Source organism: Perissodus microlepis, chromosome 2, assembly GCF_051167445.1.
Source record: "Perissodus microlepis isolate ML-2025 ecotype Zambia chromosome 2, ASM5116744v1, whole genome shotgun sequence".
Classification (NCBI taxonomy): domain Eukaryota; kingdom Metazoa; phylum Chordata; class Actinopteri; order Cichliformes; family Cichlidae; genus Perissodus; species Perissodus microlepis.
This window is the reverse complement of record NC_140462.1, coordinates 3237875-3263402: the sequence shown is the minus strand read 5'-3', so window position 1 is coordinate 3263402 and position 25528 is coordinate 3237875. Positions and strand designations below refer to the sequence as shown.

At 41.3% G+C, this 25528-nt stretch overlaps 1 protein-coding gene across 1 annotated transcript in view; it reads right to left on the bottom strand.

Annotated features, from left to right (window-relative positions):
- Positions 1–611: 611 nt before the first annotated feature.
- The window catches only part of pigg (phosphatidylinositol glycan anchor biosynthesis class G (EMM blood group)), an 85961-nt gene continuing 61044 nt past the window's right edge, over positions 612–25528 (bottom strand). Inside the window, exons 11-13 of the mRNA XM_084940396.1 lie at positions 18991–19300; positions 15165–15328; positions 612–8555 (exon numbers count right to left, since the gene is read on the bottom strand). Coding sequence (XP_084796522.1) covers positions 8333–8555; positions 15165–15328; positions 18991–19300 — 697 coding nt within the window. The 3' untranslated portion in view covers positions 612–8332. The remainder of the gene's footprint in view (positions 8556–15164; positions 15329–18990; positions 19301–25528) is intronic.

The window sequence follows — 25528 nt, the reverse complement described above, 5'->3', positions numbered from 1 at the left end:
ACTAAAACTGCACAAACCAACCATATCGATGCTTTCACGTGTGTATCTGTTATTTACAGCTGGTTTCTAGTTTCAAGTCAATATTTTCAATTAAAAGCTCACTGAATTCAGCTTTGTGTGCCTTACATTTGTGGCATGAGGGCTATAACACATCTTGGGTGCATCATCACTTTGGAGGTTTTAAGAGAGACTCCTACTCAGAAGCGAGCAGAGCGTGGAATGTGTGGCTCCTTTAATGGTGGCATTGAAGTCCAGCTCCTGAAGGCATAAAATAATTATTTAGTGGGTGGATAGCAGATAGAGGGATGATTACTAAATTATCATCCTCCTACTTCTATACTGTATGTTAAGATACGCTAGGTGCACTTCCACAGATGGTTTTATGTCCAATTTTACTAAATCAGTAGGAAACTTTGAGACTCTAGTGAAAAGTGCATCATATGTCATCCATCCTCCAGAGCAGGAGGAATCAAGACAGATGGCTTCCACCCAGGATGCAAGAAGCTGAAAGACAATTTAATGGGCAGCTAATCACTAATATCACAGGAGGAACGTGTGCACATCCTTATCAAAACACTTAATGTAACAGCTTGTAGGAATCACACATATCCTGCAGAGGAAGTCTTTTATTTTAATATGGAGAACATAAACAGATGATTCTTGTAGGTCTGTCACTTTTCACATTAATAAACAAACCCCAAACACTAACTCAGAAAACTACAGATATAAAAGAGGGATTTTCAACATAAAGGCAGATTTAATCTGATTAAACACCTAATTCATCACATACAGACAGAGCAGGGAAGTGTTTGAATACAGAAACAGTATGAATTGCATAGTTTACCACAGGCTAGATTAGGAAAAAACAAAATACAACAAAACAAACATGAGGGCTGTCGCCAAGTTATGAGCAGGAGAAAACAAAAAGGTTTAAAAACAGACTGACATCACTGTGGAATGTGGAGTGCAGGTCACACAGAAATACAAGAGTCATCTCAACACAGATGTGCAAAAATAACCCCCCACACAGTCAGGTTATGATGTGATGTACAACACATGCCTAAAAGCTTTCGACCATGTGAACAAAACAATTATTCGGATCTATTTCATGGTCTGCTGGATACTTGGCTACAGAGGAATGAGTTTAAACTGTCACAGTGTTGCCTCATCACGCTGGTGAGAAGCTGTTCCGAGGCTTCTGATCGTTTTATAGATGAATCGTGAAGTTTTCAAAAAGATTAAATAACTTAACAAACCAACTCGGCTCTTTACTGTGAGCCGAGCATTTCAGCTACAATGAAGCAGACAACAATTCTGGTCTTCAAACATCGTCTCCTCCGTTTTGAAGTGACGACTGATCAATAAAACCCCTTTGCTTCACCTGACAACAGCTTATTGCTTTCTTTAAATGTTTGATCCAAGTCTTGGTCTTATTGGACATTTAACAGACAGTATTAACAGAAACAAGGAAAAAAAATACCCACCTATAGACAACAAAATAACCCCATAAATTAAACAAAAGCTCTAATCATAAAACCAACCCTGGAACCTGATTTATAGTGTACTGTGTTCTATAGAGATGATCTGGCATGCACTTTCTAACAAAAGTAATCAAATAAAGCTGCCACAACTTCTAATAGTTTGCTCTGTACCAGTGCCTTTATAAAGAAAAATGTAGGAGTTTCTAATTGTTTGTACCTCCCTGAAAGCATTAATGCTATAGCGGATATTTTTCAAGCAGCAACTTAAGAAGGTTAAAAATGAAGCTAAAGCTTAAGTGCGAAAAACTGCAGTTCCTTTAGTGGCCATTTGAGACACAGTAAATCAATCCCCAGAGTCCCATGTTAAAAAACAAAAACAAACTACTACCTTGGTCTCTATAGATAGTGTCCACTCTCTGAAAGTGATCACCTTTTTAATTTTTATAATTCAGCTGGACAGTGGTAGTAGCAGCTTTGACTGTCGGGTGATCTGACAAAGGTAGCTAGAGCCTAGTGTGGAATTATAGAATTACAAATGATAATGCGGCGTGAGTGGTACAGGTTATCCAAGACGTTTGTGCATGAGTTTTGTGAGTCATTTAATATTTATTTGTCTATTTCTTAGCACTAAATGTTCGATATTTGTGTGTCTTACTTTGCATGTGTAAAAACGCTCAATGCCACTTGCTAACTACAGTGGCTAGCGTTAGCTAATGACTTAGCACTCTGCCTTTTTATCCAAGTGTAATCACCTCTGGTTCCAACTAATTCGACAATTCGAGTGACTATTTGTTCTGGAGGAAACTGTAAAACTTTCTGAAAGGAGTCCAATGTGTCAGTGTAAAGTAAAGTTCACTTCTGTCTGATGACAAGGACACTGACGTCAGTTGTTGAGGATATCGTAAACGTTTCTGCTGGTAAGTGCTGCTGTTTTTGTTGCTGTTAGCCTGTGTTAGCTGCTGTTAGCCAGCTTTAATGAAACTTTATTTAAATTAGATCTCGGCTAGGTCTTGGAAAAAAGGATTTAATCTCAGCGAGACTTTTAGCTGGATAAATAAAGGATAAGAACATCGTTGGACTCAAACAATAAACTCTAATACAGGGTAAAAATCTAATCAAACAGTGGGAAGGTGAATTTTAGCATAATTTAGCATGTCTAACATTAGCTGGCATAACGCTAGCTTGTAACCAGCTGTGGAGCACAGATGCAACAGGTGATTTCACCAACGGCTATATCCAGACATGGGCAATGACAATAAAGTTGAATTCTATTCTATTCTATTTTCTAAGATATTCTTACAATGTGGACATGTGCCATACTGTCTTTTTTTTTAGTACCATGCTGTTACTGAAGTCTTCTCTTTTTCCTGCATTTTGATAAAGTAACCTTTGTTTTGATGGATATTCACAAGCTATCCTATCATTCATTTCCAGCCTGATCAGCTCACTTTTACTCATGATGACAGGGCAGCGCAGAGACATCCGCACTCAAGTATCATTGCAAACAATGATGTCACCCACCATGGTGCGTGCTCCACAGGGATTCAGCGCAGTACTATAAATCAAGCTTTTAGACTGCAGGAGTTTGTCAAACTCAACAGAACTGGTCAGGATTATAACGCGGCTTCACAAGATTTTTCACGAGGCCGATGAGATGCAGACGGATGTTACTCTTTTCAAGCATAATTCATCATCGGCGCTGCAGTTCCCACAGAGCGGTTCATAATGTTTTATTCTTACAAAAAACAGAAAATCGATCACCATCTGAGAAAATGTGTTGCTTGTCATTCTAAATTTTTCTAAATCACTTTACAATCACAGGAGGAGATCTTGGTAAAAAAAAAAAAAAGACAGTATGGGAATCCAGATTTAGTCGGATCAAGAGCTCGACTTGTAAAGACAGCGCGAGACCATTGGACAAGTCGAGCGAAGTGAAGCATGCTGACAGAATAATCCTGTAGATCATTATCTGGTTCATCAACTATTTACATCACACTTTGATATCTTTGTGAGATTCCTCGTTGAACTAAGGAGAGGAAAAAGGCACTTGACAATAAGATGCTGCCAGTTTAGCTTTGAGGCTGGCTCCACCAAAAAAAGAAAGAAGAAAAAAGCTAAATGTGTCCTCCCTGTAATGCAAACCAGCTCACCTGCAGTGATCCATATGCAGCGTGTGTCTGCCCCTGACCCCCCCCCTGCATTCAAATGCAAATCCTCTTGTTTGTCTGACTTTCCAATGATGCTCGGGGCATTTAAATTCCATTCTGTGCCGATGTAGTAAGCAGTGAGGTCCCTGTCAAGGTGAGTCACAACAACAGCGGCAAAGTAAAGAGTGACGAGCTCGCCTCGCATGAAACAAAAATCTATTCAGGAAAACGTGGAACACCAGCGTTGCCTCCTCTTCCCCCACTTTTCCCAGTTTGGCACCTGCTTCTCTGACGCCTCGGGGGGAGGGAGTCAGTGATCTTCGCCCCGGGTGAGACGCTGTTTCAATGCAGACAGCTCATCAAGGTGAGTGACAAGTGTTGGGGCGGGAACATGAGATTCACTTTGGTGTCTGGAGGTGAAAAGATGCATACCGAGTCTTTCAACTTGATTTTTTTTCCTGGTTAGAACTGCCAGGTTATGATCAACAAGAAGCTTTGAAGCAGTCGCTTCTGTTCGTCGAAGTCAAAAGCCCATGAGTCAACAAAATAACTGCTGGAATGATGTCTTACTTTCTACATTACACCACATCCCGCTGGATAAAAAGTCTAGCTTTTTGTGTTGGAGGCGGGGATATTTTCTTTTAACAAATTATACAAAATTGAAGCCAACAGGTTTGATGAGTGCTCCAGTCTTCACTGCAACTCAGACTTTACTTTCAAAACAAGAGTCCAAGCACACAGTGAGCTCCATCGAGTACTTGGACAGGGACACATTGTTTGCTCTCTTGGCTCCATACTCTTATTGCTTTGGATCGAAGCCAGCTTACATGCCAGTTTTACTTTGGTGGGATTCTCAGTTATACTGAAGAAACAGATTGAGTGGACGTTAAACAAAGTTTATGTCCGCGGCCCTCTGGCAGACACAAAATTTTACGAGTCGTGCATCGAAATCCAAACGAGAACAATTCATCATGTGAAATAAAGCCCTACTGAAAAGAAGAGGAATTATTAGCTCAGTCATTCTGGAACTTGTTCTGCAGTGTTTATAAACCGCCACACAGTTTTGGATTTTCACCAGCTGCAATTTCGCAATTTTGCAAGTAGAAATCAAAAGACAAACAGCAATGAGCTCAAACAAATGCTGCCTCTGTGCAGTAAGAACATCTAAAGCTTCAGTGAAACAAAAAAGACTGAATGGAAAAAAACAACAGCATTATTCATCCTTTTATCAAAAGCTAAAATTTGGATTTGAAGCTGAACAAAAGTTATTTAGGTTTATACGCAACATCAAACTCTTTCCTGTTTGCTAACTTTACTGAGCTCAACTTCATATGAATGTGGTCATTTACTGGGATACGAGTTCGTAAAGGAGGCTAATGCAGCAAAGACACAAAAAGACCCACAGACAACTGCTCATTTCATCTGAACATATCGAACACCAAAGTCTGGCCTCCCTGCTGCTGCGGAGCCTGGGACGGTCTGCTTGCCTCCACCTCGGGGGGAAGGGTAACATCTCTTGGGTCTGGGTGCTGTTTCCCCCTCTGGGGGCGAGGGTACCTGGACCCGGGGTATAGAGTATGTTTGGGGAGTGTGATTGTGAGTACATGTCCATTTATGTCAATCCTTACGTTGGGTGAGTGCTGAGTGTTTGTATATGTGTGCATGAGGGTGGGAATGCATGTTTGTGTCTGTGTGTGCCTGTTTGTCTGTGTCTATATGTCAGGTCGGGTCTTAGACTCCACCTCTCTGGGAACTCCCAGGCCCTCCAAAGTGTGGAGGCCTATCTCCCCTCACCACACCCCCTGCCGGTGACTGATGCCCTCAGGGGTCGGTGCATTGGTGGTTCTTGGTGTCCGGGGCTGGGCGCTCAGGTATGTACCAGCTCACTCCCGGTGGCTACTTGGCAGGGCCTGGCGCCTGTTGCTCGGTCAGGCCTCTTCTGGGGCGCGGGGGGCCCTCGGGCCTCCGGCCTCTGGGCCTGCGGCTCGGTTCACTCTGGCACAGCTGGCTGGGCACGCCGGTGCAGCCCCCTCTAGCTTCTGCTCGGTGGCTACTGGGTGACGCCTCGTCTGGGGATCCTCAGCCTTTCCCATGAGGGTGGCACGGATGCCCCTCCGGTGGTCCTCCTTGGGCTCTCGCACTCTGGGGCCTCTGGATGTCTGGGGCCTGGATCTCCTCCATGCCTGCTTCATGCCCTGGGGGACGGGGCTATGGCTCTCTACATCCTCTTGCAGACCATTACATGTGGAAACCATTTGAATACAAGCGCGCTGATCCACACAGGTGTGCACACGGGTGTTTACTGTTCGTAGACTTAAATTACACCTTTCTTGGCTGCTACTTCAAAGCACATTGTGCGCTGTCTGTCCTGCGTGCTGCACAACAACATTGAATATTTAGTATTTACTGCTGTTTACACTTAGCTAGATTAATGCGATGGTGTTGTGTTTAGTATGTTGCTTTGTTTTTTTTTTTGCTTGTTTTCTATTCTTACTCTCTCAACAGGTGATCCAGGAGATTTTTTTTCTCTTCTTTCTCTTTTTAAGTGCCCTTTCTCACTGTCCCTCTCCCCTTCTGTTTTTCTTTTCCTTCCTCTTTCTTTCTCCCTTTCCTATCCCTCACTCATGTCTGTCCCGTCTGTAACAACTGAAAATAAAATAAAATAAATAATAAAAACAAAGGTCGATCAAATGGACCAATACGGCAATGCCATGATGATCCATTTGGCAAAATAAATCCATTGGGTATCCTTGTTGGTCTTCAGACAACAATTCTGACGGCTAAAGAACCAAATGGGACAGGCAAAAAAAAAAAAAAAAAAAAAAAAACCCCCACCAAAGTCTGAACTTTTTTTGTGTCCACATCTTTCAAAATCTCACCAGACACTGGATGGTTACAGTTACAAAAAAAGTCATAGAAAGAAAAGAACACAGTTTAGCTAACGGTTTAGTGCAGCGTACTGGAAATATTGTGCGATGTGCTCGAAAACTCCCACTATGCACCCCCATGTTACACCCACACAGGTGTTTTCACTCACGCTTGCCTGATTAGACTCTTTTCTCAAGACCGAGTGGGCACAAAGGAGCTCCACTTGATTGACGTCCCCCTCAAACTTCTGCTAATGCTGTTGGACCTTTTAAACCGAGACAACACACACACTTTCTCACAGCATGTGTTTTGACATGAACACGGAGAAAGCACACGTAGTACTAAAAATACCAGCAATGGTTCTGTTCTTCTTAAGTGACTCCCGTAAGACGCAGCAGCCAGCATGAGAAACAGGAAGCTCGATGCTGAAGCAGCCGCATGCGATGCAGCTGAAATTATTATTATTATTTTTTTTATCATTTACACCTGAGCTCATCGTGCTGTGACAAAAGGCAACTGAGGTTGTGGTCGAATTGTCAAATATTGTCAAAACACAAAACAGTGTTTGGCAGACATAGCTGAGCTGGTTTAATGCCAAGGAAAAGCGCTTCAGTGCTACCTTTATTATTACCTGACTGTTTACAGGCCAAATATGAAGGTTATGCTACTTTATTAAAACTCTTCTTGTTGCTTTGCATGAAGTACTTTTTAGACTTTTAGTGACTTTTTAGAAATCTTCTGTCTGTCTGGCGCTATATACAAAAAATTGAGTTACCAATATAAAAAACAGCTAGGTTGGTTTTCATGTTTTTCACAGTAAATTTCTAACTTTTGGAATAAATAAAGTCGATCTTATTTAGTTTTACTTAAGAGATGATCAAAGACTTAATAAAGGAAAAGCAAATTGATTCTTCAGCGGGAAGAAGTTTTATTATTAATCTAATCATTTTATTGTTGTGGTATATAGTTTTAAACTCCATCTAGTAAAAAGGTTGGTTATTCACATTCATATAGCCTGCATGAAACAACGTGGTAAGAACACAGATGGCAAAATATCTAAGGAGGTATTTCCAGTATTTGATCTCTACCATAGAGGCGAACAATTCGGACAACTGCCAGCCTCCTAGAAAACACGCCTATAGTATCAAATCAAAATCTACGTTGCTTTGTTCTCAAGTTATCGCACTCACAAGATTTTCTGAAAGAATAATCAGGTCCTGGGACTGAAACTGAAGCAACTAAATGGAACTGAGTCATAATCATTAGTATTTGCACGTGTGCTCAAACTACCGTTAAGTAAGATCTTTTCACTTTATTGACATCGCATATTTCTCAGCATTACTCTGTACATTTTCACCACTATAAAGCTCAGCATGAATAAGTGAAAACAACTATGAGGGTGCAAGTCGAGACTAAAACAAGTATTATCAAACGCTCACAGCACATTCACATCAAGCTCTCCAGTGTAACATCAAAGTCATTCAATTAATCATGGAGTCAAAGCGCCCGTTGCTGCTCACTGTACACTCATCCCTGAGGTATGTAAAAAAAAAACCCTCTAAAATCTTTACATCATCTCATTTTTATTCATCCTCTTCAACACTTCTCTTTTTGGAAAAGAATTAAATATTTAAATATGCTTCTCAAAAATACATTAAAAGTGCATCCCCGAAGTATTTTTTGCAACAGAGTTCACAAACATCTATTCACATAATGTGAACAGAATTAACTTAGAGAGTGAAGGTGAGTACACTGTAGCGTGGATCAGGCTGAAAGTCCCACACAGTATAAGACCAAGTCTGATCCTTTAGGGGGGGATTTTCAGTCTTTGGCTCCCTAAGACTTACTTGAGTTGGGGCTTTGTTCCATGGTGATGAAGAAGAGACAGACTCCTGCAGTCAGCAGGAGATGCATGGATTCGTACAGTAATTTGGGTGAAAAGACACTCCATATGAAGAGATGATAGCGCAGAACAGTTACCAGCACTATGTAGGCTGCGGCTGGCACAGACCTCAGCATGGCCAAACAGTAGCAACCATGGCCGACTGCAACCGGGCTCCTGTGGAGAGGAAAAGGATTCATCAGAGAGGAAGATGCACTGCAGAGAGCAAAGCAGGCGACTGTACTGTGGATAATAGTCAAAACTTCCTGTGTAGAAAAGTTTTGATGTAAGCCAAGGTCATCCGAAGCTGCTTCACGTTTGTCGTGATGAAGTTGACTCGCTAAAAATGCAGATTGCTCGGTGATTCATAGCAGAGGCCACAATTTCGCATTTTTTCCTTTACACGTGTACCCAGGAGAAGACTCTGATCCAATTATCTTGGCACAATAATGCGGATTGCTGGAAAATTCTGATAAAGAAGTTAATGACTCTAAAACCTGCAAGATGGGATGGCGCGAGGAGATTAGGAGACGATGATGATGTAAAGCCAAACACGCACAGATATACAAAAGACTCGGTCTGTAATACACTGAAACACATGTGCCGGTTTGCTAAGGGATCTTCTTCATTACAGCAGGCAGAGTCCCAGCTGAGGGGGAGGAACTTTAAGTCTTTTCACAAGACAGGAAGGCAAACCAAAGGAGTAGGTGACATGCTAGGTAGACCGGTTAGCAGATGGATAGATAGAAACACACGAGTGGATCAAAGACTGACCAATACTGATAATCAAGTAACAGAGAAAATAAAAGGCTTGCGTGTATCATTGTTACTGCGCTTTCCTCAGTTGTAGAGGCAGAAATCATTTGAATAAACATTATTAAAATCTCCAAAAGTCACATCATGTTACTTAGTGGAAGCTAACATTTTCAGAAACTCAGTCTTTGTTTTGTAGATTCTGAAGACAAAGTTCTTGGTGGAGGAGGATGTGGCGGAGGTTGAAGAAAGCATACGTATGCACGCATACATACGTACGCATGTAATTTAATTACATTTTTTTAAATTTTCTATTTTATCTATTTCGTTACACGGGCATTTTGTCGTACCACGGGGAAGAAATATTGCCGTTAAGTGCCTTTGTAACTTGAATTTTTCGTTAAATGGGGTCTTCGTCAGCCGGGGTTCCACTGTATTCTAGAGTCAAATGCGAGGCCATCTGTCTGACAGCTAAAGCTTGGCCCACAGTGGGTCATGCAACAGGACAATGACTCCAAGCACAGCAGCAAATCTACACCAGAATGGCTGAACAAGAAAAGAATCAAGGAGCTGCAAAGGTCCAGTCAAAGTTCGGACATCGACCTGATGAAACGCTGTGGTGAGAACTTAAGAGAGCTGTGTATAAATGTGTGGCTGTAAAGAAGAGCGGCACAAAATCCCTCCACAGTGATGTCAGAGGCTGATAAAGTCATACAGGAAACAATTACTTTAAGTTACTGCTGCGAAAGGTGGTTCTACAAGCTACTGAATCGTGGGGTGTAGTTAGTTTTCACACGTCTGCACGGGACATTTCTTTTTCCCATGATCGTTGAGTATTTGATGACACTGTAACGATGGAAGTACCTGAATTTAGACATATTAACTATCACACTTTACTGCTGCAAAGTGTTGCTGCTGTGACCTCCTCTTGACTTGAGTTGATTACTTTTAATTGGAAACACTCGGAGATTAAAATATCCTTGGTGTCATGTAATTATTGCATAAAAACAAGGTGCAGAAAACTTCATCGCTGTAGTGAACTGCAAAGAAGCTACAGGCATGTTAGCCAAGCATTGTAGTGGGAATACACGCACAGTTTACCTGAGTGTTTGCTTGCATTACATTTAGCGTTGGTGTAAACAGCATGTGTATCAATATAGCCCGAGTGACTGTAGCTTCAGTAGCCTGCGTTATGCATGATATGCTAATTAGCCATGTGCTCTTGCTTCTTATGCTTTTAGCTACACCAGCCTGATAAAAGCTTTACACACAAAGCTTGTGATGGACTGATGACTGGTGAAACCCTGTGTGTACAGACACATTTCAAACATCTCCAAAGTGACACAAACCACTTCTTTGGAAGTGAAAACAACTATCACGACACTTGAAAACACTCATTATTGTCATTCAATCCAAACTGCTGGCATGCTAGATAGACTACAGTACGCACAGCCTGTTAACGCTGAACTAAAAACTACCCCTGGAAGCTCTAATGGATATTTCCAGGCACTATAGATAATAATATGAACATATTCCTGCTTTTTAACATCACAGTAAGAGGTTGAGATGACATATTTAAATATGTCTGGTTGCTTTTGCTGCCCTAATGGACTCGTTTTTAAAACTATGACTGACAAAGTCTCTCAGATAGAGAGAAATGAAATTGGTGCATGTCATGTCACAGTAAGGAAGTAGAAATATAAAGCTGCATAAAAAAATGGGGGAAATAGAAAACTGAACGCCACCATGCTCTGTTTGTGTTTGCTGTTACGCCTACTTCCACAGAGTTGCTCATATCAAAACAGCTTGGGGTCTATTTCTGTGTGCTGCCTCATAGGCGACCTCTAAGGCGGGTCACGAGAACGCACAGACAGTCTGTGAACAATACCTATAAAAACTGACAGTTCACAAAATCACTAAGGGTGTAACTAAGGCTCATTGTACTAATGCTGTGAGAAACTAACTAACTGTTACCCAAGTTAACATGTTCATCTGCTTCACTCTTGGTGGGTGTGCTGCTGAGGACCAGAGTAAATCAGTGCCAAGTTTGAGGATTTTTGGGTAAGTGGTTCTCATGTTTTGGCTAAAAGCTGCTCTCTGAGCAAAGCTGTGACCGTAGCCTGCTCCACTCTGTGTGCAAGGAAAGGGCCACAAATATATTTACAAGCATGTCTGTTTGGCTCCGTGTGTTAAACTCTAACCTAATTCTAACTTTACCCCTAATATCAGACCTAACCTTCAAAAGACACCTTCCTAACACTTTACTTTACAGTTTGTCTTGTTTTTAACTACAATCTATTTCAGTAAATCATTTCACCTTAAAGCTCACGAGCATGCAGATGCTGAGAAGACTGACACTTGTCACTCTTGCAAAGTGTCTTAGAAATAAATCGGCGTGAATGTGCCTTATGCTGAATGAATGAAAACTCACAGATTACAAAACCTACAGTGGATTAAGACAACGAAAAACACACTGTGTGTAAATAATGATTTAGTTTGATGTCATTACTCAGCAGATCCTGAGGACTTCCAGTACAAGCCTCGTGGTCAAGCTGCTGATGCTGCAGAGTGAATTTTAAACTAACTGAGATTATTTTAGCGCCATTAGTCAGAGTACCTCTGAGCACCTATTAGAGGTAAGTCTTTTGTGGATGAGTGATGACAAGCAGGAAAGTTTTTTGCACTGGAATGCAGTGTGTGATGTTTACCATCAGCTGGGCGGTGTTACCCCCTCCAGAGGCTGCAGCGTTCATTACAGCCTACATAGGAAATTGATGGGTTGTCCACTTGGCTATTCAGAGGATAAAACCACAGTGAACATGGCGAGGCCGCCAGGCACCAAATCCCATAACTGGCTGCAATTACACCGTCGATCTAAATGGAATTTACCACCTGCTTTCATTGCTCCAGTTTAGGTTCAAGTTTACAACCGATCAATGCAGGTGCTGCGTTTGAACGGGCTTTCTCAGAAGCAACGTTTTCAGGAGCTATTTTCAACTTACTGTAAATGCAATAATTACAACTAGACATCTCAGGTATCATGCTTTTATTGGATCACGTAAAGTAATTTTCCTTTGCTGCTGTGCGTGTGTTTGTGTGATACTCGACTGCAGGATAAAATCAGTTTATGTTGATATTTCCGACCTATTTAGAGCACTTAGGGTGAGATTCCCGTGGACGTATGACCAGATGTTCTCCAAAAATACTGTGACGGACACTACGTGGCTTTTTTGATGACACATCAGTACTAAACGAAAAGTCGAGACAAAACCGACCACAGTGCTGGACTACTGGATCACATTTTTCATTCTTATACCCCGCTGAAAGCAGCAAAAAGAAAAAAAAAACAATTCAGAAGGATGGAACTTTTTAATCAAAGACCGTCTCAACTACTGAAATGTTAAACACAGCTTATTCAAATGTGGGATCAAGGATTATTAAGAATATAAATCATGTATGGGTATTTTCACCCTCTACAGTCTAATTTCTATGCATTCTTTATGCCAACAAAATTCACACGTTTTATTACATAAAGTAAGATTTCTTTATATCTCAAGGCAGCAGACTTGCATATATATCTCCGCTTTTTAGTTGCTGGCATTAAAACATAGGAGGCAGGCTAAAACGACTCCTTTTACACAAACAGTATCTTTTGTCTGCATTAAAATAGCATTTTAGTTTTGGCTCTATCAGCAGGGCAGCTGCTGCCCAGCCACAGACCTCATCACTCAGCGCTGTGCAGAGGCCTCATGCTGAGAGGAAGCGGTAGTTATTGGCTGCTTTCACACACATACAGCAGCCCAGCTACTGGCCCCTCTCCAGTGGAGGTCTTCCGCAGGTTAAGCTGTTTACATGCATCTTTGATACCCTCCAAGGAACGCTCCTCGTTGCCACGAGTAAACTAATTAACATAGCATTTCTGCGCGCCAGCACTGTCCCACCCACAGGCTGAAAAAGTATGAAACAAACAAACAACAGTCAAAAGTAACTGTAATAGCGATGCTGGTGTGTGGCGGTGCTGGCACAGAGGGCACAAAAGACAGTGAGAGAGAGGAGCGTGTTTGAATTTGGTTATAACGCAGAGCAGCGGCGCCCAGCGCTTTGGCTGACATACCACGATTCGAGGAGCACAAGTGCTTCTCCATCAGTGACACCCACCATGTTCCAAATGTTTTCTCATGAATGGATTACAAACTGGGCGTCGTTTCAAACGTTCGGTTATATAAAAAGTGATTAAAACAATGTTTTTATGCAACCCAACTGACAGTGGAAACTTCGATCATGTAGGACTTGCGTATAGAATTGCTGTGCATGACTTTGGATTATGGAATCGAAACGACTACCACCTCGTCACAGACGCTGGATGCTTCAACCATTTATCCTTTTCTTTTAGCTATTCAGGTTACGGTCATGCCACCAGGAGCACATACAATATCGAGCAATCCTTGAAGCCAAGAAGGGGGGAGGCTGGTTATGCTGGAGGTTTCTTCCTGTTTAAAGGGAGTTTTTCTTTCCCACTGTTGCCAAGTGACTGCTTACAGGGGGACTGTTGGGGTTTTCACTCTAATATTTATGGTCTTTACTGTGACTGTTAGGGCTGTGCGATATAACCAAAATCTCATATCCCGATATAAGACATTTATCGTCCCAACAACGATATGTATCATAAAAATGTTACATTTTCTGTAAATTCTGTGAATCTCGGGCAACTCGATTTGGTTAAAGTGTTTTCAGCTGGGCGTCGTGTAGCTGGAGTCGAGTGTTACATAAGTTGAAACGGCCGCAGTTTTCTTCGAGTATTTATTACACAGCGTGCTGCGGGGAAACGCCTGTTCTAAGGTTTATTTTTTAGCACCTGACGGCTCTTTTTAGCTTCTCGTCCATAAACACTCTGCATACTATTTCACGTGATTCAGTTTATTTTGAAAAATCTCAATAGGATCTTCAACTTTATTGTGAAAGGTTTATGTGGAAAATAAACAACCGGACAGCGGAGCCACGCGATGGTTTTACCGTCGTTGTTGCTACGGACAACGCTTAAAAACAACCGCTTGTCCGTCCGTAGTGTGGTTATATTAAATATAAGACAAAGAGAGAACTTTAAGAAATTCTACAGTGACCATCAAAATGATGAAAAAAATATTGCTGTAAACTGTTTATTTTGCGACACCGCGAAACAAACGATGGCGTATGAAACGATAGATGTTTTCATATCGTCATCCGATATATCTCGTTATATCAAACAGCTCTAGTGACTTTTGCTGGAAATTGGTGACACATAAATAACACTTGTTTTCTAAGCTTGGGACAAACGGCTCACACCAGGAAGGTTCCTGCAGTTCACTTCACTTTCATTTTATACACAAATCAATTAAAATGCAGTTACAATCATAATTACGCATAAAGCAGTGATTTGTAAAATCCCCAAAAGCCATCCTGAGCTTGTAAACAGGGGTCGAGACATCACGATAAATATCATTTTTAATTCTGTATCCTAATACTAACATAAATCTTTAAAAGCACCTTGAAACTCCTAAAGTACAGTATAGAGATCCTAAAACAATACATCCAGACAGAGACACGTGGGGAATAACAGTATAAATCCACTGGTGGGTGTATTTTAAATGGAAAGCTATGGAGAATATTTAAAAACCCTGAGTGATGCGGGGTTTTAGGAGCGAACATTTTTTAGCAGCAGCTGTCTTAAGCTCTGAGCGAGATGCTGATTTTTGTAGTGCTCTCTAGCTCGTTCCAAATCTGCATACCTCCAGTCACACTAAAAGTTTGCAATTTTTTTTCTCTTTTGTGTGTTTACATAGCCAACCATTTACACACAGACATTCACAACTATGAAGAATTTTGAATTACCAGTTAATCTAGCCCCACTAACCACATCCCCTTAGACTGTGAAGCCAGAGTTCCTGGAGAACATGCAAACTCCACACTCCAGGACCTTCTTGCTGCGAGGCAACGATGCTAATCACCGTGCTAATCCAAAAACCAGTGAATAGTGGGTTTTAAATTGAAACTTACCGGTCTCTCTCCGAGCTAAGGTAGCAGACGAGGTGACACGCCCAGAGCAGCGGGCCTGCATAAGTGCTGAGCGCTGTTAAGAAGATGGCAGGTGCTTCTATGTAGCTTTCCAGTCCAACGAATCCAACTGAAATGTCGACGGTGGCTATGTTGTTGGAATTCCCCTGCAGGTGCACAAAGAAATCTTCTTCAAATAATTTACATTATATACAGACAAAAATAAGTAAACAAAGAACTGTGGATGTGCTTCAGAGCTCTAAAGAACTGGTGCTTTGCTTTATCATCATTACTGTGAGTTTCTGGCCACTTCCCAGCAGCCCAGTTGTTTGTTTTCCAGTCTCTGGCCAAAGCAGCGCACACAGCTCTCGGTCTGGAGCTGGACTTAGTAGCACTCAGACTACTGTATGCACCAGCAAACACATTTTATTTCAAAGAAAAAAGAAAGAAAAACAAAACACAGATTTCTGCCTTATTTAACTTTGCAACCATTTTTGAGCTTCTCTGGAACAAGATAAATATGTCTGCAGTAAACTGAAAATATAAAACTTTTGTTGTACTTTCTTTTCATCTCAGCCTCTAGAAGATATCATCACTGCAATGCAATCAGGATTTATAGCCCCAATCTTCTGGAAGTGCAAAATACAGTTACAAGGACAAAAAGACTTTGTTCAAATGAAATAATATATATTTATTTATTACAAAAAAAGGGACACAACAAAAGTAATTTCTGTTCAAACTTATTAAGATTTATAAAATCCCCCCAACACCACAGCATTCACACTTTTCCTGTAACTCAAGCCACTGACCTGCCCCTCTGTGCACAACAAGTGATAATAACATTTTAAACAGACGCTGTTTGTTGTGGCAGGTAAAGAAAATGAAGCCCAGACATCAACAGTGTCTCTCGTCTTAAAAGCAAATGTGATGACGGTCCGCAGACAACAACAAGCATCAAGTCAGCATTTGTCTCCCTCCTGTAAGCACATCTCCGATCACAGAGGAGGAAAACACTAACAGCTGGCTGCATTTTAAACAAACAGCAGACACCAGTGAGCAGGTTGGAGACTGCATATGGATATTTTCTGCTTGCTGGAATCCTGCTGCGATCTTTCAAATGTCATTTGGCACCATCAACAAATGTCTCACTTAAGAAAAAAAACAAAAAGAACTGCAAGACGTGTTTTTTTATAGACAAGATTGATTCTCACAAGACAGTGCCGGAGAGTGTGGCTGGACTAATGCGGTTCCTTAATGGAGTCGATATCAAGGAGGAGCAGGCGGCACACTTTCACCCTTTCAAATTAAAAATGCTTACAGTGCGTGGTGAGTAGCGAGGTTTCGATCACCTGAATAAAAAATATGCGCTCTAAGTTGCTCTGTGTATTCAAGCCCACCTTTTAGTTCTGCTCTCTGATGAATCATGTTTTCCACAGAAGCAGAACTTGTCACTGCTCATGCGGCAACATTTGCACAAACTGGCTCATATCTGAAGAGTAAACACCGTCCTTGCTGCCTTGCTGACCATCTGGTTTTGGGGGACAGCGATAAATCTAGCGAAAAATCCGTCACTCCCAACGATCGAGACAGACGATATCACTTTACTCATTTATTGTAACGCTAGTGATGTCTGCCGCTGATGTTACCTGGAATACTTCCCATAATCCTCTTGTGTTTTCAAGCATTTGAATGCCAAAAGAGATGGACTTTAGAAACAAAAGCTTTCTGCCAAAAATCATAACAAATCTTTGGAAAACACAACAAAGCAACTCTGTTTCTAGACCGTTAATGTGTTACAGTTCAGACTCGGTGCACCGATCCTCTGTACTCACGGATTCGATTTTAATTGGACATAATTTTGGTTATTCTTCACATCAGCGAGCTTAACTTTTATACTGTACGTCGCTGTTTACACTTCCATTATGGTTACAGCTGCGCCGAGAACGTTTTTGCTCAAATGCCTGTAATTACATGCCTCGATGCTTAGATGGGAAAATTGTCTGGTGGCGGTCTATTCCCGAGCCCATCACAGCATTAATGACCCGAGGGGTGATGAGGGTGATTAAATTGTTAACCACGTGGAGGTTCGCTGTTGACAACAATGCACAGTCGCTAATCAAATATCTGCGGTAGGTGGAAGTCGAATCAAAAGGCAGGTTTTCCTCTCTAGCCTTTGAGGAAGAGGCATCGTACATCCTCGGGAAGCGGCCGGTCCAGTTGGCCTTCATGGTAGAGCTGGATGAAAGTAATATGATTTATACACAAACACTTCCTCTGCCCAGAACAGCACCTATTACAGTATCTAGCACTTTATCAGTGGCGATAGCTTCCGTAAATGTTGCTACACTCTGTGACAGGGCGTTAAATTAGATGTCTTTTACAATCAAGACACTTGCTGACTGTTTTGTTCTTCGCTGTGCTTCCTTTTGTATTTCTGGGAGGTGTGATTTTCGCACAGCGTCACACACGCATCTGAATTTCACTACTCAGCACAACAGTCAAAGTTAATTTGGAAAGGTGGGTAAGGTTTCTCAAGAAAACGTGTTTGGTGATACGCTTAAAGGAGACCTATTATGCTTTTTCTTATTTTCTTTTGTATATATAGCGCTCACATTAAACATGACCACAAATTTAGAGGAGGTCAAGCAATCCTTGTGATCCAGGATCTCAGGCTTGGGATTGCTCAAGTGCTCTCTTCGTGATCTTAAGTGGGTTAAAAATGCTTGAGCTAACAAACTTGCAGACTAGCATTGTGGACACTGTAGGCCCACATGTGGCAAACTCTGGGGCTAAAAAACAAACATAAAGCCAACACAGAGGTGCCAAATACTTCTAGTGGACACTTTATGTTGGCTCTAAAAGCAAGTCAATCCCAAAAAACTCCCATTTTAAAAACCTTAGGTAGAACAATGAATGAGATGGTGCAGTAGAACAATTTGGATCTGGGAGGATTTGTGATCCCTGACTAGACTGGGATCCAGGGATTTTTAAACCAGAGGAAACAGGCACATACTGTTCTGCTGGGAGAGACCACTGCCTTTGGGGCGATGGTTTGTAACAATGTTTAGGCACAAAGTAATCGCATTAATCCAAGAATCCATGTTTTCCCAACAGAGCTTTTTGTCTTTCGGCTGCTCCCTTTAGGGGTCTGCACAGCTGATCATCTACCTCCATTTCACCCTCTCCATAGCATCCACCTCTGTCACATCGACCCTCTGTATGTTCTTCTTCTGCAGGTCTTCCTCTCTCCCTCCTGCCTGGCAGCTCCATCTACAACATCCTTTATCCAGTATATCCACCGTCCCTCCACTGCACACGTCCAATCTGTCTCAGCCTTGCCTCTTTTTACTTTGTCTCCAAACCGCCCCCTTGGTACTAATTTCTAATCCTGACAATCTCAGTCACTCCCAAAGTCCTCACACCTCCAGCTCCACCTCCTGTATTTTTGTCACCATCTCCAGACAATACATCACAGCAGGTCTCACTACCATCTTGTAAACCTTTCCTTTCACTTGTCACTCTGCTTTAGTCACAAATCACCTCTGACACACAGCTCCACCCACTCCACCCTGCCTGCACCCTCTTCAACACACCTCTTGTGTCTGTTGCATTAAGCGATTGACCCCAGGTATTTAAATTCCCCCACCTTTACTACCTCTGCTCCTTCATTGCTTCACTGTTACACGTTTCAAAGAAGAAAACCAACAAAACAAAATAAAGAGTTGAATGTTTGAGGAGTTCAAATTCATGCAAATTCTACAAGACTGAATGCAAATTATACTTGTGCAGTATAATTTGATTTAAAAAGAATCAACTTTAACCAGCTTACCTGAAAGTAAAAGAAGGCCTGACCAAACCAGTAGTGCATGATGGTAGTCTGGGCGGCATCATAGTGGAGTTTCTTCCAGATAAACTGAGCCATGAGCGTCTGGATCAGCAGGCAGCAGCAGAGGACTGGCAGGTTGTGAGCACGGAAGAGCAGCGAAACCAACAAAACCAAGCCACTGTAAATCTCCCATAATCCCCTGCTCTTCAGTTTGGCATCTGCTGTGATGATCTGGGATCGCAACAGGTCCTTGGTGCCCGAGAAGAGGATCCCCAAAATGAAAACGTAAACAAAGCGAGCTTCCACCGTGCCCCTAAAAAAAGAAAGATCAAACACTGAGTCGTTTGTTGCATGTGCAGGAAGCCTGAACTGAGTTTCCGTTAAACTTCTCATTCATCATTCAAGTAACTGTGGCGAGTGACTCTGGGATGTGTAACTATCCAAGTGTTTAGCAGTTAAAGATCAGGGGTTTGGGGGCAAGAGGAAAGGGAATGACTTAGATCTTATGTTGCAATAGGGTTTTTTTTTTAAAGTTCACCACTTTAATTAATTTCATATTCCTGTCTCTTGTTACACAGGGTTCCTCACATTTCTGTGACTCATAACCCTCCCTTCATTCAGTATGCAGTATGTCAATGTAACATTAATTATTAAAGCTATGAGACTTGAAGACAGAACGAATCGCCGCAGGAAAACAGACTTCCTCGTATCACGGTGTCTGTCGGGGTTCCTGCATCGCTATAATTTGATGCTATTAACATACTTTCAGTACATTTTAAGGTCATGTGACATTTAATCTAAATTGTCCTTGTTCGGTGGAGTACTGCTGCGTGTAAGAAGCAAGCATACTGATGGTTGCTGTTAAACACACTACTCCTGAAATTGGCTTGGTTATTTCATGACAGGTGATTTGTAATGGTAAAACATTTCTCAGGAATAATTTTCATCTTTCTTTTGCCAGTAATGACAAGGAAAAGTCCAAACTCAGAGATGAACTATACGGGTTGCCACAGGTACAAAACTCCTACTACTGTATATCAGGTTGACTTTTTCCCTGGGTCCTCACTGTTGTCATCAGATGATATGTACTGCTGCTTTAAACACACAGATATGTAGCACACAGTGGTGGCTACACAGGTACGTCCATATGGTCTCTTATTTAAAATCTAATAATGGTGCGATGGTGGTGTGAAGGGCAGACTTTGAACTTTAATCATGGGGTTTAAGGAAAGTATTTCATTAACTGTTTGGAAAATAGAGCCATTTTTATGCACAGTACCTCATTTTCAGAGGCTTAAAAGTATTTGAAGTTTTGACTGACAAGCATTTAATGAAGGGAATGTGTGAGGTGAGGCCTGCTCCCTTCATCTTTCATGACAAATTAAGTAGATAAAAGATCTGGAGTTGATTCCAAGCGTTGAACTTCCATTTGGTAGCTGCAACATTCAATATTATATAATGAAATAAATATGTCAATGCACCAAATAAACTTTATGAGACTTTATGCCATGTCCTTAAAAAGAATGAATGCATTGGTCAGTGCGGATTCTTTCCTTGGTTAAGAAAAACCATTCAGAAAATCACAAAATCTAGCCAAAACACACCAGAGAAGGTAGATGCATCACTGTCAAAGTCTGCAACTGAGATGCCTTCACGAAAAAGTGCAAACCACTGGTTACACTCAGGCGATCGTGGCTCAAGAGTTGGGTGTTCGTCTTGTAATCGGAAGGTTGCCAGTTCGAGCCCCGGCTCGGACAGTCTCGGTCGTTGTGTCCTTGGGCAAGACACTTCACCTACTGGTGATGGCCAGAGGGGCCGATGGCGCGATATGGCAGCCTCGCCTCTGTCAGTCTGCCCCAGGCAGCTGTGGCTACAACAGTAGCTGCCTCCACCAGTGTGTGAATGAATAGTGGAATTGTGAAGCGCTTTGAGGGTCTCGAAAAGCGCTATATAAACGCAATCCATTATTATTATTAATAAGAAGCCAAGATTAGGGTTTTCCAGAGAAAATGAAAAAATATGGAGAGATCAAACCATCAGTAGACTAGTGTTTATGCTATGCTGTCTGCTCAGATTCTGCAAAATACTGTAAACCTGATAATGATCCAAAGCACACTGTAAAAGAACCCGAGTATTTCAAACCAAAGAAATGAGATATTCTTTAAAAGCCAAGTTAGTCATCTGATTACAGCCCAATAGATCAAATTTCCAGATACTGAAGGCAAAACTGAAGGCAGTGAAGCCCACAAACAAGCTGAAGGCAGCTAGAGTAAGGGCCTGACCGAGCATCAGCATGTGGTGAGGTTAACGGGTTCCAGACTGTCATCGACTCCAAAGGTTTTCCATCCAAACATTAAAAATCAATCCTTAACTTACGATACCGTAATCTTAGTGTACTAAGTAGGGCACCTATTACCTCCTAACTGTTAGGCCAATGTCAAAGAAACTTTGTATGAACAACTTCACGCGTATATTGATTTATTTATTATAAATTCCAATTCTTTGGCTTTTTCACATGAATTATGTTCATCTCATCATCGGTTTGCGTTTTTTCACGAGTCACCTTCGATATACATCGCACACATGTATGTTTAGAGTTATGTTAATTTGTCCAGTTAATTTTGAGCCACTGAAATTGGGGGACTGTGTATAAATGTGTGTAATTCCTAAACAGTTAAAACATTTGAGTCGTTGAATTAAATCTGAAAATCTGCCCTTTAATCAATTCTTGATTATTTGTGGTGCACAGAGACGATTCTAGATGACACTTTTTATATTTTCCATATTTCCCAGGGCCTGAAGTAAAAGTTTAGCCGCCCTGTATGGTCAGATTGTTTTATTTTTGACTTGGAGCACTGGCGTGACTTTTAGGAAGCTCCTCTTGTACGGTTTTAGGATTGTTTATGGAGCCACGCTTATGTAGTTTAAATGTGGTTGGGATCAGGCTGTGAAGTAAGGACATTTTTTTTGACAGATGTTCTGGTTCTTCTGCACTTTTCTGATATTTAACTGAATCTATTCTGTCTCATAAATCAAGGCTTTTTTGATTTACCTTTCTAAATAAAAGCCTACATGCAGTTCTCTCAGACAGTTTTCTTTGTCTCTGATACCTCAACTTGACCTCCACCGTTCCTGTTAAGTACCATTTCTTACTTGTATTATGAACTCAGGAACTTGCTACTTCAAAACAATTTTCTTTCTTTTTGTAGCTTTCTCCAGCTTTGTGGGCATCAATTATTTCAATTTTCAAAGTGCTAGGCAGCTTCAACGAGAAGTCCATGGCTGCTGATTGTTGGGAAATGGCAGAGAAAGTATTAAGAAAGGTATGAAATTTGTATCGTCTGACCTTTCCTGTCAGACATTGTGAAAAATATATACCACATACTTTGTTTTTGACATTTTAACTCAAAAAAAACTTTATACCATGGACAAAATACACAAATCTTTTTCTATTTATCTTCTACTGACAGTCCTCTTTGTCCATTGCTTTGCATGTGGCATTTTCTCCATTTTCTGTCCTCTCTTTGCACTCAGGCTGTGCCGGACTGACCCACCACTCTGGGACTTCTGTTTTTCTGGCCTAGCTATTAATGCCTCCAGGATATTCACCCGGCCCAAACAAAGGGTCGAAGTATAGAGGCTCCATATGCTGTGCAGAATGCTCCTCGAGACAAATGCGTGATTTGTGAAATGGAGCAACATCAGTAAAGCTGACTTACATTCTTGTTGTTTCTTGTTTGTGTTCTGGAGGTAAATTCTCCAGGTGTTTGTTTTTTAACTTTACTTTCTTATTTGGGAAGATGCAATACAACAAAATAAAATCAAAAATACAATAGAGTACATAGCTTAGATTATACATCCATAAAATGATACTCTGCTAAGAGTATGATGCCACGACATAAAATATAGCATCGAGCATACCGTGTAGTCTTTCTAAAACAAAACACTACACTGCATTAACCTCCTGTTTTCCCGTTTCATTTAGCTAATTATGATATGTTAAAATATAAAGATTTCACACTTTCTTCCTTCCTTCTCTATTCTGATTTTGATCCATGCCACCGTTTTCAGCTTCCCCTCTGTAGCCCTGTGACAGACTGGTGGTCTGGCCAGGGCGCACCCTGCCGCCTGCACCATGACAGCTGGGATCGGCTCCAGCGACCCTGAATTGGATAAGTGGAAGAAGATGAATGGATGGAAGTTTTCATCTTGGCAAAGATATAAGTTGTTTTGTTTAATTCAAGTTAAGTGAAGTCTAGCCTAAGCCTAACAGAAAATAAATACGTCTTTCCTCTACATTGTTCCATTATAACTTTTAGCTTACACTCTAACCTCCTTCTGTTTAAAATATTTTCACCACTGGATGCACTCTGTGTCTAAGAAATGAGGGTTTTAGTCAGTTTTAACTGTGTATTTTAAAACGTAATATTCAAATATAATCATCACTACATTAGGGCCAACATGACAGCTACCACATTTGAAACGTGGACTGGTAAGGTGCTCACAGCCTATTCTTGTTTTCCTTATGGCTTAGAGAAGGTTCCTTCAGATATTTACAAATAAGGCTCCAGGTAAATGAAATCATTAATGAAGGGATGGCTAAAGCTGAAACGGTGTACTACCTGACAGCTGAGATAGACTCCAGCCCAACCACGACCCTGAATTAGAAAAGTAGAAGAAGATAAATGGATCAATGGATCTTTTCAGCTCAGCAAAGATATAATGTGTCACTTCAAGTTGAGTTTAATCTATCTAGCCTAAGTGAAATCTAAGAGAAATTATACATGTAATCAATTAGATTACAATTTAATCTAAAAATGTAATCAAAAATTTAAAAAAACTTAAAAAAAAGACTAATCTTTCGATATATAACTCGGGTCAGTGTCACTACTGGTAGCATGAGGTGACACCTGGACCCTACAGAGGTTGCACAGGTAATCCAACTCATCTAGGATGGCACATCAATATGTCTCCCAGCACAGCATTAAGGATATTTCAGGAGACAGTTACTGTAGGAGAGCTGGACAGGACCATCATCAGGACCAGTATTTGCTATGGAGCTCAACTGTCATTTAGCATAAAACAACAGAACTGGGAGAGGCAACACTGGCACTCTGTGATTTTCACAGATGAGAGCAGGTTCAACCTGAGTGCATGTGACAGATGTGAAAGGGAGAAGCCTTGGTGAATGTTAAGCTGCCCGTAACATCATTCAGGATGACGGGTTTGGTGGAAGGTCAGGTTTGGTTTGGGGAGGCATATCCATGGAGGGACACACAGACCTCTACTGGCTAGGCAACGACACCCTGAGTGCCATCAGGTCAGAAATCCTTTGACCCATTGTCAGACCCTAACGCCTGTCCGATGGGTTCCTCCTCCTGCACAATAATGCCTGACTTATCTGGCGAGAGTCTGCAGGCAGTAACTGGAGAATGAAGGAATTGATACCACTGACTGGCCCCCAAGCTCACCTAACCTAAATCCAACAGAACACCTCTGGGACATTATGTTTAGCTCCATCTGACGCCGACAGCTTGCACCTCAGACTGTCCAGGAGCTCAGTGATGCACTGGTCATTGGAACACATGATCTAAATATTCATTTAGCTGCCAATTTATCAAATAACTAAGCTAAATTTATCACTGGTGCATTCTCTTGTTCATTGAATCATTGAAGTATTTTCAGCCTAACTTTATTGATATAAATGATTCTGACAAAAAAAAGAAAAGAAAAAAAAAAATCAATCCCATCACAAAGCACCACCAAAAAAAAGATTTCCCAGCACATAACACATTTTCCATTAAGGTCGCTCACACCCACACGTGCTTTCAATAACTCTGGCTAATGGGAGCTTTGAGCATGTTGAAATGTAGTAGAGCTGTGAACCAATGAGAAGGTTAATAGGGTAGGTAGTCCTGCCCTGCAGTGTGCTATAAAACCAACATGAGTGGGGCAGATATCACTGAAGCACAGGCTGTCCACATGAACACTCACCCACCCACCCATTGTCTTATATGTGCTAAACAGTGAGCTCACTAAGTAGCAAGTTCAAATGTTTTGGTCACCACCTTAAAGTACTGATGTTACATGATTGTACCCATGGTTATTTAAGTAAACTGTATCCACCTTCAGTAGCGTAGAAAAGTTTTGAGCCACACATCATTTCTTTTTATTTTGCTTCCAATGATCCAGAATTTCTTGCCTTTTTTTAATAGTGACATGAAGAGAATTTTTAGACAACACAGTGCAACAGTCATAATATTGTATTTTTGTACCAACAAGACAATTTCCAAAAGCTATGACCTGAAAACTGGTACATCCCAGCACGGTGTGCAGTGTGTCCTTAAAAAGTCGGAGGAAACTGGACAAGTTGAGGGGAAAAAAAACATCAGTGGCAGACCTAAAAACGTATCTATAATAGATGAACAGTATGTGAAAGTTGTCGCCTTAAGATATAAGAAAACCCCGCTACCAGGCTCAGGGAGGGTCAGCCATGTGCCTCGACTGGTTGGAGGGAAAACAGAAGAGAGAAAAAACGAGC